Source organism: Sinocyclocheilus rhinocerous, unplaced genomic scaffold (genome assembly GCF_001515625.1).
Source record: "Sinocyclocheilus rhinocerous isolate Xijiao unplaced genomic scaffold, SAMN03320098_v1.1 scaffold603, whole genome shotgun sequence".
Taxonomy (NCBI): Eukaryota; Metazoa; Chordata; class Actinopteri; order Cypriniformes; family Cyprinidae; genus Sinocyclocheilus; species Sinocyclocheilus rhinocerous.
In genome coordinates, this window is record NW_015656630.1 from 1,423,768 (window position 1) to 1,436,448 (window position 12,681).

Below are 12,681 nucleotides of genomic sequence, written 5' to 3' on the forward strand. Positions count from 1 at the left end.
CGAATAAAAATGATAAAAGCACTTTATGAAAAAGTACTAAAACATTAAAATACTAAGAAAACTTCAATTAACACACACTGATCTTGTTGTCTTGGCTGAAATAGATAAGTACTCAAATTACCTAAACTGAAACCAAAATAAAAATAAATCAAAGATAAATACAAATATACATACGAAAATACTAAAATAATACTTAACACAAACACACTATATATATATATATATAAAGTGAAATAATTAATAAATACTATAATAACATTAAAACATATTAAAATAATACTTGTCTGCACACAGATGATCTTTTCTCAGAAAAATGACCTTTTGATTAAGATATAAACATCATTTTTGTTAATTCATTATGTAGACTATTTTGGTTACACTTTATTTTAAGGCGTCCTTGATACAACGTAAATGTACAATTAATTACTAAGTAATATTAATTAACATGTACTTATTATAGGGTTAGAATTAGGTTTGATTTATGGTTAGTTTGACTAATTCTGAGTATGGGTCACCATACTTGGCCACATGTCACTTCACTTCACATGCATGTGTAACAAGGACACTGTAAAAAAAGTGTTACCAACATTTTATCTGATGTTTTATCATTTTCACAAGTGCACTGTCCTTCTTTAAAATTCATGTTTACAAAATTAATGTATACAAAATAGCTATTGGGGCCGCTGCAACACAGAACACAGCACACCGACTCCTTCCCTCTTATTTTTTCTCAGCATTTCTCTCATGCATCTGTTTGCTCCATACATACAGGACTGTGAACGGTGAAAGATTCCTCTTCCCAAGTGATTTAAGGATAAAAAGACTTGATGACATAACTCATCCAGTGACGCATGTAACTCCGGATGTCTGAATCTGCAGCCACGTCAACTGTTACCAGGAGAAGACCGGCCAACATCACTTATGTAGGTCGCATTAAAAACACATGCGGCGCACGCAGATGCCAATTTTCAAAGACAGCCCCCTCTTAGAGCAGACTAGAATCTACTTCAGCAGAACTGAGCAGCTGTGATCATACTGAGGATTATTCGTGTTGACTCACGGAGCTAGCTATGAAAGAAGCCCACTCGGATCAAACGCAAAGTTTCTTTCGTGACCTAAAGCAAAGGCCAACTAAAAAAAGTCTGATTTAAAAATAAATAAATAAATAAATACTGCACTTTTTCATGCTTTTCATCTATTGTGCTGAATATCCCATGATTCCATGTTAGAGCAAGAAGTTATGAGCAAAATATATTAATGAAAGGAGATCTGCACGCTGCTTGTAGGCGGAGTTAATAAAATGATGCAAATTGCATTATAATTAACTCTAAAAAGTGGAGCATTACCCTTTTATGTAAACTGTACTTTAGGGATCTCGCATAACAATGCACTCAGCTACAAGCACTTTAGACATAGTGTGACCAGATGTTCAGTGGTCCAAAAGGGCTTCTATTTTTAATACATTTACATTTTTTAGGACAGCAATTAGAGTGAAAAATATGAATATGATACTGTCTTTTGTTTAAATGACAACCGGCCTTTTATACAAAGGCTTTTACATCATCAGTGTCACAAATTTGCATACACTAGTGTTCAAAAGTTTGGAGTTAGTAAGATTTTATTTGATTTTTTTAAAGAAATTAATACTTTTATTCAGCGAGGATCCATTAAACTGATTAAAAGTGACAGAAAAAACATTCACAATGTTACAAGATTTCTATTTCGAATGAATGCTGTTCTTTTAAACTCTCTATTCATCAAAGAATCCTTAAAGGGATAGTTCACCCAAAATGAAAATTCTGTCATTAATTACTCACCCTCATGTCGTTCCAAACCCGTAAGACCTTCGTTCATCTTCAGAACACAAATTAAGATATTTTTTTATAAAATCCGAGAGCTTTTTGCTCCTGCATAGACAGCAACGCAGCTGAAATGTTCCCAGGCACAGAAACGTAGCAAGAACATCGGTAAAATAGTCCATGTCACATCAGGGGTTCGTAATTTTATGAAGCTACGAGAATACTTTTTGTGCACAAAGAAAACAAAAATAACGACTTTATTCAACACTTTATTCTGCCGCGGCGCGCCGCCATTGTGGAGAGTATCACGACGCATGCGTTCTGTCATCTGCATGTAAACGACGCATGCGCATGCTGATGCATGTGCGTGTTTAACGTAAGCAGCAGAACGTGCATGCATTAATACTCTCGCCACAATAGCGGCGTGCCGTGGCAGAAGGGATGAGGAGGAGAAAAATGGTTGAATAAAGTCATTTTTTTTGTTTTTGCGCAAAAAAAGTATTCTCGTAGCTTCGTAAAATTTCAGTTGAACCCCTGATGTCACATGGACTATTTTACCGATGTCCTTACTACATTTCTGGACCTGGGAACATTGCAGTTGCGTTGCTGTCTATGGAGGATCAGAAAGCTCATGGATTTCATCAAAATATCTAAATTTGTGTTCTGAAGATGAACGAAGGTCTTACGGGTTTAGAATGACATGAGGGTGAGTAATTAATGACAGAATTTTCATTTTGGGTTGAACTATTCCTTTAACAACAGATGTTTTCACACAAATATTAAGCAGCACAACTGTTTTCAACATTAATAATTATAAGAAATGTATCTTGAGCAGCAAATCAGCATATTAGAATGATTTCTGAAGGATTATTTGACACTGAAGACTGGAGTAATGCCTGCTGAAAATTCAGCTTTGCATCACAGGAATAAATTACGTTTTAGAATATATTCAAAAAGAAAAAAAATTTTAAGTGGTAAAAATATTTTCATTTTTATTTTATTATTTTAAAAACATTTTCAATTTGGACACAGACTTTCAGACCCCACTGTACACTTAAGTCTGCATTTATTAATCTGAATGTATAGTATTTGTGCTTCAGTAACTTACGGTAGGCGGGTCGGCAGGGGTCACTCCAAGTGCTGTCAGTCGAGTGGTTACTGGACACAGAGGAGACGCTAGAGCTCCGAACAAACCCAAAGGCGGCCAGACGAGCCGGCGGGAGGTGCGAGTAAATGGGAGGACGCAGGCCAGACTGAGCTGGCTTCGGCAGGAGGGATTTAGCAGCTAACCCAGTCACCACTGGCTTTCTCTGATCTGAGGTGAAGAAAACTATGATTAGTACTCAAACTAACTCAAAAAACACCATTTGTAAAATAGAGCTTTGGGAAATAAAAGTCACATACTGCTTTTCTAGTATATGTCAATATGAAGGTCAACTATGCATATCATACTCTTGTAATACTGCTGTGACAAAATGAGGCATACATGATCACATGACTGATTCAGTTGAGAAACAGATGGAACACAAGGAACAAAGAAAGTGAGTGTTGTGTCCCGAAATGAACAATTTCGAAGCAGACTAGCCTAAAAGAGACTCACAGTAGGATAGAAAGAGAGAAAAACTGTAGTGTTTTACGACCTCTCTCTGGTGCGAGGTAAAGATCACTTTAAAAAGCTCCTGAAAAAATCATAAAGAGGAGCTCTGACCACAGCATGTCATGGCCATTCATCAACATCTATACCACTGTAGTATTCACATGGAGAAGAGCGATGAGTCACATTTCTCATCCACTTAGGGAGTCTAATTTAATGCAAAACGTTTGCCAAAACATATCATCTTAGATGGCTCATAAAATCCTTATATGAGCTAAAAAAATTGTTAATATAAAACTGAACAGAGTAATAATTTAAGAAAAAAGTAATATTAATATATATATATATATATATATATATATATATATAAAAATGTAATTTATTCATTTAATTAACCTTTTTTCCCCATAAAAAGAGCCATTTCAGTGTCTGGTGCTTAACATGAGTTTACCGTCTCTTGCAAAAGCGCTTTCTTTTTTAATTAGTCCAGAAGGACAATCGTTTAAGAGGCCATTGGTTCCTCTAAAACCAGCTCTGCACAAATTATTAAGATATCACTGCTTAATAAAGGCCTCAACTGAATAGAGTAATGGATTTTCCTTACCCCATGTGCTTATTATTACACCAGTGAACATGATAAAAGCTGTTTACATACAATTAATAAGGATTAATATGAATATCTGTTGTCTTTTGCTTTCCCTATCAGTTCTTTGCACTGTAGGTCTTCACATCAGATATCTGTAATGCTGGCAGCACAGGGACTGTTCTGCTGTCGAATCAAAAAATTATGATTTGGAAAAGCACAGGAAGAAAAATATACATAAATATGCACATGCAAAGAGCTACCGCGGGGTGAATTTAGGGACCCACTTCAAGGCTTGCTTTGAACTCCCAGACTCCCCCAACCCAAGGTCGTACTTTGGGGCAGGTGGAGAGAATGCTCCCCTCCTGCTCTTAGAGATAAAGCACCTTGACTTTATGTCCCTGTGATTGCAGCAAAGCGTAGCGCATACTAAATGACAATCTATGATTTCTCATTTCGTCTGTCGCATTCTCAGATGTTTATTAGACTGCAATGTCAGCAGTATGCTTCGTATACACATTCTTCACAAATGAAAATGCACACATACACACTCAAGCAAATGCACACAACAAAGCACCCTCTCATCCATTCATCTCCAATCAAAGTTGCCTCGGCTCCATCGCTTCCCCCAGCGACCCCCACCCCAACCCCAGGCCATCAAGGTCTTTAATGAAATTGCATGCAGCTTCTCCATGTGAGGGTGACCATTAAAGATAAATGTGTTGCTGTTCTCACTCTCCGATTTTTTCTCCATCAATCGTCTTTATTCCTTCCTGTTCCTACTACCCCATATTTCCAGACTTGCCCGGATCACACAAAATAATCATCCCTCATGGCTTTGATTTAGCATTTTCAGTGTTTATTTATTTATTTTTCCTACAATGAAAGTGAATGGTGACCAAAGCTGTTCCCACTCACTTTTACTGTATGGAAAACAGAAGCTTGTACATTCTGCTAAACATAAATTGACATAATTTTCATTTTTGCGTGAACTATCCCTTTAACACCAAAGGGGTGTCATTTTCCCAATCTGTTTTGGAAATAAATAAGAAGTGTGTGTGTATGTGTGTGTGTGTGTGTGTGTTTGTATGCAAATGTATTATTATGGCTTGCAGCTCAAGAACACATTGATTTCTTAGTGTTAAAATGCATGAATACATTACTAGAGCACTTTCAACAAGCCCTCACTTAAACAATGATAAACCACATCAATGAAAAATGAAATACAACTGAACTATATGTCATGTTGATAAAAACACGAACATGCATTGTACAATGAAAAAAGATGGTACTCTACTGGTCTGTTTACCTCTGATTTTAGTGATTGCTATCTAAAGACATAACAAAGCCTAATTAGCAATTGGTGATTCTTTAATATTGTTCTTCTGTTTATTGTACTTCACTGCATTAGACAACTTCCAAGAAGATTTTGATTATATACAGTGTTTAAAAGGAGCCCAGTGGCCAGAATCAAATCTTTTCATTGTTTGAGGGTGTAAATAAATAATGTAGCATGAGATGATGATAACTACAGTGGAAAATGATTTTCTTTAGCAAGACAAGCAAGAGTCTAGTCACACCAGGCGAGGTTAACCTTCCTCTTGAATTCTTTTATATTGCTGCAGGAGTAAAACTCAAGCCTACGCACTAGACTGTCTCTTTATCTTTTGTAGCATAAGCATCTTTACACCATAAAAATCATATCATGTCTCAACTACAGTTAATAATTTTGATCAGGCATAGTTATTGGCATGAATTAACTGTTAATTGCTTTGCACTTCAAAGCATCACAAACAGAGACAAACAGCAAGAAATCGGCATCCGCATGCATTGATGGAGACTGTCATAGGTTTTCAGTGAGATATCAATATGCAGATAGACAGGTGCCCTCTAGAAAAAACACGGAGGGTGATGGCAGTGCTGGTAGTGGATTTAAGATGAAATAATTCATATCTTCACCTTGGCAGGCAAAGTTGTCGGAAATGAAGTGTGCTTTAGAAATGGAGAGGAACTGTTAAGCTCAGACAGAACTCCCTCATGGCACAAGATGAATGTGAATTTTATTTATATTCAACTGAATGCCAGGAGGTAAAATGTATTTTACATTGACTAGTGGCTGGGATGAGTTTATCTGTAACAATTACAAATGCATAGCTGACAGGGATGAAAATACTTCATATGGCATTCTCTTCCTTTCTTCCATTTAAATCTATTCATCTCAAAATACTCCAGAGTCACTTCTGCCCTTAGGATGAAGCCTTGGTGATTCTAACAGATTCTAAGACTGCTCTGGCTTGGGTTTCCATTCAACTTGCCCCAGTGTAGCATGTGAAGCATTCAATTTTACATGACAGTCATAAACAAGACCATTTGACTCATTCTGCCATGCAAAGTGAACCATTGATCTTACCTTGAGGTTCCTGAGGGGTTTGAGTGGTCGGGTTTACTGCCTGCATTGGTTGACTGAGGGTCAGTGGTGACTTCGGCTGGCCTGTTAGGACCATCCTGTTCTTGGCAGTTGCAGAGGGAGTCCTGTTTACAGCACCAACGCCAAGCTGGGGTCTTGACCCTCAACATACCTTTCGGCACCTCGGTTGACATCCTTTTCCCAGCATTCTGCTCTGCTTCCATTTGGAATTTTTGCAGTTTTACTGCTCCATAAGAAGGATGCATTAGCTTACTTCGGTCATATTGTGGTTCCTGAGGCAGTGTGGTAGAGTTATGGTTTTGGTCCAAATCACTGGGAAGCTCCCTGTTTCTCTCTGAGTGGATGTAGGACTCGGTAGTAGCTGGATGCTGGTTCCTGCCTTTGTCTGAGGTAGACTTGGTGGACTGGGAAGAGAGAGGCTGTGTGCGGCCTGCACTGTCCAGGGCACTGGCTAAACTTCCACTGAGGCTGGTCACTGCAGAAAGAGAAGATGAAAAGACATTGCCCTCAGAACCACTTCGTGCATCTCTCAGGGTCCGGTTCGCACCAGAGCGAGAGTTGGAGGTCCTGAGGTCAAGGGGCTGAGAGTTCTCATTTGCATCTCCATCCACATTATGGTTTTCATTGTGGTCTTTCCAAGGGGAGCCAACAGTGGTGCTGATGGCTGTAGATGAAAACTCTTTTTCACTGAAGTTCTTTGCTCCCTTTCTGCTTCTTTCACTCTGCATGTCTACCTGTTCTTCTTCTTCCACTACAAATGTTTCTAGCTCTTGACACTCCAGCAGTTCAAACTCTTCAAGCTCAGGGTCTTCACACCGAGCATGTGTTCCCCAGATAATGATCCTCTCCTGGGCTTCGGAGTGCGACACCAGAGGGGGTAGTGGGCTGCCATGCTCTCTGTCATCTGAATAAATATTCTCTTTGGTGATTTGATTGGCATTGGCGTCTTCCACGGTTTCTATCAAAGACTGCTTGTCGTCGTTCTGTATTTCTTCTTGTTGGTTGACTTCACCGACTTGTATCTTTCCTTGCACATTCATGTTGTATAAGTCTGAGCTTCCCTCTCAAAAGCTCCACGATAATCCTGGATCCATCAAAGGTATTGTTCTCTCACTTGCCTGTACCTAGGCTTTCAAAGTTTACAGTTTGGATGGAGTGCAGAATCACAACTTAATCTCACATTATTTCCATTTCTATTCCAAGATACCGTCAAAGAACTGAGCTGTATTTGTTTGTTTCTTAACAGGGCAATGCACTTGATGACATGACATCACATCAGCTTTGAGGACCTTGAAATGCCTTGTTCATTCATCTGGTGCCAAACCTACACAGAAAATAAGACATTACATGTTGTAAGCAGTGCAGAGTGTGCTTCAGCAAAAACTATCCCACATGGGTTGTTTAATTTCCATCACAAGATTTGCATTTATTTAGATTAGTTTTTAAATTCTCAGCCTTTGGGGTAAAAATGCACAGTTTATTTTCTCAGTTTTCCTGACTAAAGCAAAACATCATTCTTGTTATATTGAAGGTAAGGAACAAGATTTAGAATTCTCTTGTATGGCTGTTTGCTGTTTCATTGCAGTTTTCAATGAATATAAAACCGCTTAAAGGCACGCACGACTTCTGTAAACAAAGTAAAAAGATGTGCATTTACATTTATATTCTTGACAGAGCAACGCATAAAACATATTTGACTCAACTAAAAGGTACAAATGCTGGAGACAAGAAAAAAGATTATTGCATATTTGGCAACATTTTCAATAAGTCAGAACTTATGGCTCCTCAACAAATGAATGGTCTCAGTGGACTATTTACTCACGTTTCTTCACATATTTCATGGCATCCTCTGTTAAAACCTCAATTTAGTGCCCAGTTTGGACTGACAAATCCACTATGGCAAATTTATATATTTTTTCAATTGGTTTCAGCAAACTACTAGGTTACCTTTTATATTAATTATGAATATTTCCCTAAAGAGGTACAGTAATATGCCTCCACCATCATACCACAGTGAACATACAGTATTCTGTGGGTGGAAATCCAAAATAAAGCATTGTAATGTTTCATACACCTAATTCGTTTCTCTTTAAAAGAACCACAAATTGACAAGCCAGTGTAATGAATAGGAAGTCTATTGACACAAAGCAGTAAAATGTTTGGCTCAGTCCTTTAATGGCAGATGGCAGTACCTCCTTTTCTCTAGTAATTAAATTTTCAAATCTCCACTGCTGAGAATTATGTATGGCCAAATCAGGAAGCCAATTTGAATAAATGAAGACTGATGTGCTGCTGAAAAAAAAAGATGAGACAGAAATGTTTCCCCATGTGTTGGCTTCTTACTGTGCAAGTTTGCCCAACAAAAAAACAAAAAAGACAATTAGGGAGAGTGTGAAACGGCTTGTAATTAACAACACTGCTCGCGTGGGACAAAAAAAAAGCAGTCACAGTCAGTTAGGGGGTAGAAATGATGAAAATACACCATTAATCAAAGGTAGGGTTTTTTGCATCTCTATAAAACATTGACACAACAGCTGTTTGCCTATAATTATGATAAGGACATGCAAACAGAAAGCCAATGCTGTTTCGTTATGTAGTTATATAGTCCAAACCAGAAAAAGGAACAAAGCAAGGGCGTTCTGACATTTTCCCAATAGGGAAAAGGGGGTTGGGATTGTTTCAGGTGCTGGCTAGGTAGAGTGGGTGGGTGGTCAGTGACTTAGGTGGGCTATAATCAATCACAACATAGATTTGTAAGAAGAGAGAGGTTGCCTTTTTTCCCACATCAATTCTAATGATTTTTGCTCCAACAGAATTGAGTAATTTATGCTGGAATAACAGAAAGAAGTGACCACTAAATCACTTCAAGTGTAAGATGCAAGTGCACATGCTTGTGCAGGAAATCAGAAAGGAGATCCATGGAAAAGAGACAGCCCATACAATCCATATCACAGTCAGTTAAATGGGCAACAATCTGAGAACAAGCATATTGACGTTGCGGCACCAGACTGTCACATAGTTCCACCCACAATCCTGCAGGCTGATGAGTGCTAAAATCACCCACCCACATACCCACCAGCAAATTAAGACTGATATCAAGGTACACTGCATATCGCGAATCCCATAATTGCACAAACATATATAAATATAAGCGGTATTGACACAACATATCAACGGGTGTTTTTTTCCTCAAATTTATTGTGTTCAATAAACTTCAATGTCGAGCATGATATGTTCTATGATAAAAAGTGCATAAAATAATCACCAGTATATTAAATTATTGCTGTGATTACATTTTTGCTAGATAATCCCAAAATTGTTTATTTACATAATACCAAAGTAAAATGTTACGCCTATGTTTGTAAGTTTATTTCTTCTGGTGAGCACACAAAAGATATTTTGAAGAACGTTGGGAACCAAACAGTTGACAGTAGTTATTAAAGGGATAGTTCACCCAAAAATGAAAATTCTGTCATTAATTAATAAAGTTGTTATTTTTGTTTTCTTTGCTTACAAAAAGTATTCTCGTAGCTTCATAAAACTAAGGTTGAACCACTGATGTCACATGGACTGTTTTAATTATGTCTTTACTACCTTTCTGGGCCTTGAACGTGTCAGTTGCGTTGCTGTCTATGCTGGGTCAGAAAGCTTTCGGATTTCATCAAAATATCTTAATTTGTGTTACGAAGATGAACTAAGGCCTTACACGTTTGGAATGACATGAGGGTGAGCAATTAATGACAGAATTTTTGGGTGAACAATCCCTTTAACTTCCATAGTATTTTTTTCCATGGCCATAAGTCAATGGCTACCGTCAACTGTTTGGTTACCAACATTCTTCAAAATATCTTCTTTTGAGAGATAGATAGACAGACAGACAGATAGATGATAGACAGATAGATAGATAGATAGATAGATAGATAGATAGATAGATAGATAGATATTCCATTTTAAAAACAAAAGGTTGTGGTTGCGAGTGGTTTTGAGTGAACGCCTCAAGTTGTCTTCCATTGACACACTGGCTTTAAAAAGCAAGGCATGGTCAAGATGGAGATGAAAGACAGGAAGGAGAACTCTGTCCTGAGACCATGTTCTACTTAAACACACTCTGCCTTCAAGCTGATAACAAACTCCCAAGCCTGCTCTCTCTAGCTCTTACAAAACACTCAAGCAGTTCATGCTGAGCAAACCTCCTATTTTTCTACAGAACACAAAGAGGACCTGTTCCTGGATCAAGATCTTTGGTTGCTTTTGGAAGTACATTCTAGGATTTACATTCCAGTTATTAGCGCCAGTAACATGACTCCACCTCCTAATATTTCCAGCCCTATGGTCCAGCCTGATAGTGCCGTTGATAATGCTAATAGACTATTACAGCTTGTTTGATCTATACGTAGCCTATGTGCAGAGTGTAGGTATGAGCTGAACAAATAAATCATGCTAACACTGTAAGCTCAACAGTCAAGACAAACAATCTATTAAATGTTCGTAGCTAATGTTCTAGTCCTGCATGCTCATTATCAATCTACTTCTTTTCCCGAATTCACTATAATGCAACTTAACCCTCTGGTGTTGTTCGGTCATTTTAGACCTGGAAAAAAAAATTAAAAAAAATTTTTTTTTTTTAATTGCTACTTATCGGAATGGTACGAAACCCGGTGACTTTTGTGGCAGTCGCTATGTGACCACAAAATAAAAATAATTGTGGACTTGAGTCGAAAAAGCTAAATGGTCGTAAAAAAAATAGTCACACTTGTGTTGTTCGCGGTCAAAAATCACCACCATTGGAAATGAAAGGGAAATGCGCAAAAATATGAATATACACAGGACTTTTTGTGTGTACAATCTATAAATCATTCACGATGCAGAAAAAGAGTGCACAGCAATGAAGGGGTGACACTCTAATATCAAGAGTGCAAAATAGACACACTTTAACCTCCCTCATAGACACACATATATGAACTAGTGTGACTGTAACACAAAGCATGTTTTTGCAAATGCGTGAAATAAAATCAGTAATTCGGCCAAAAATGCAGTCAAAACACAGACACCAAGGAAGGGGTTATACACTAAAACATCAAGAGTACAAAACAGACACACACATTCAAACACACACTCACTTACACACACTCACAGACACACACACAACACACTATTATACACACACAATATGAACTGGTGTGGCTGTAACAATATGGCAAAATTGAGCCAGAAGACTCAAATAAGAGGTTGAAATCAGATTGATTAATCTCTGATAAAGCATTCCTGTTAATTTTTGTTAAATTTTTGTTGAATTTTGATGTTACATGTAACAAAATGTCTTTCTCTGTGTTCAGGTTTTTTCAACCAAAATTTAAAAAACAAAACAAAATCTAAACCTTTACAAAAAGTTGTCTTTGAGAATGTCTAAATATATATCCAAATGCACAACTTAATAAAAACAAGTCTTTATGCCTAAAAACAACTAGTGCCTTTTATATAGAGCTATAGTAATCTAGTGGCTAAACCATGGAATTGCAAATGTTTTTCTTTTTTTACTCCCACCAGATGGCACTAATCTGACTTCAAAAATGTGATTTTAAAGGCATTGTCTCTATTTTAACATGAAATACTGCCATAATTGAAAAGTAATATAAAAATCTTAGAAACAAATTGTATTATTTTCAATGGGGAAAAAATGAATATAATTATTGCATAAATATAAATGATTACCATGAAATTCTCTCAAAATACAAAATAAAAAGAAAAAATATTATGGAACAAAAATATATTACATTGATTTTACTGAAAATAAAAAAGTTACATTTCAGGTGTTCAGTCAGTTTTGACCGCGAACAACACAAGTGTGACCCCCAAATGAACAATACCAGAGCGTTAAGTAGGCTATACAATATGTTAGCACACTAGAAAAGCTTATTAAAGGGATACTCCACCCCAAAATGAAAATGTTGTCATTAATCACTTACCCTCGTGTCGTTCCAAACCCCTAAAAGCTTCCTTCGTCTTTGGAACACAATTTAAGATATTTTGGATGAAAACCGGGAGGCTTGTGACTGTCCGATTGACAGTGTAATTTACTTGGCAGTCAATGTGACAGTCACAAGCCTCCCGGTTTACATCCAAAATATCTTAAATTGTGTTCCGAAGATGAACTAAGCTTTTACGGGTTTGGAACGACATGGGGATAAGTGATTAATGACAAAAAATGTTTTGGGTGGAGTATCCCTTTAACTAAAACACTGTCCATTCACACTATAGCATTTTGTATTTTCCTGAG

At 37.3% G+C, this 12,681-nt stretch overlaps 1 protein-coding gene across 1 annotated transcript in view; it reads right to left on the reverse strand.

The window, feature by feature from the left end:
* The window catches only part of LOC107720545 (microtubule-associated tumor suppressor candidate 2-like), a 39,878-nt gene extending 32,209 nt beyond the window's left edge, over positions 1–7,669 (reverse strand). Inside the window, exons 1-3 of the mRNA XM_016528279.1 lie at positions 6,566–7,669; positions 6,387–6,531; positions 2,908–3,114 (exon numbers count right to left, since the gene is read on the reverse strand). Coding sequence (XP_016383765.1) covers positions 2,908–3,114; positions 6,387–6,531; positions 6,566–7,444 — 1,231 coding nt within the window. The 5' untranslated portion in view covers positions 7,445–7,669. The remainder of the gene's footprint in view (positions 1–2,907; positions 3,115–6,386; positions 6,532–6,565) is intronic.
* Positions 7,670–12,681: the final 5,012 nt, after the last annotated feature.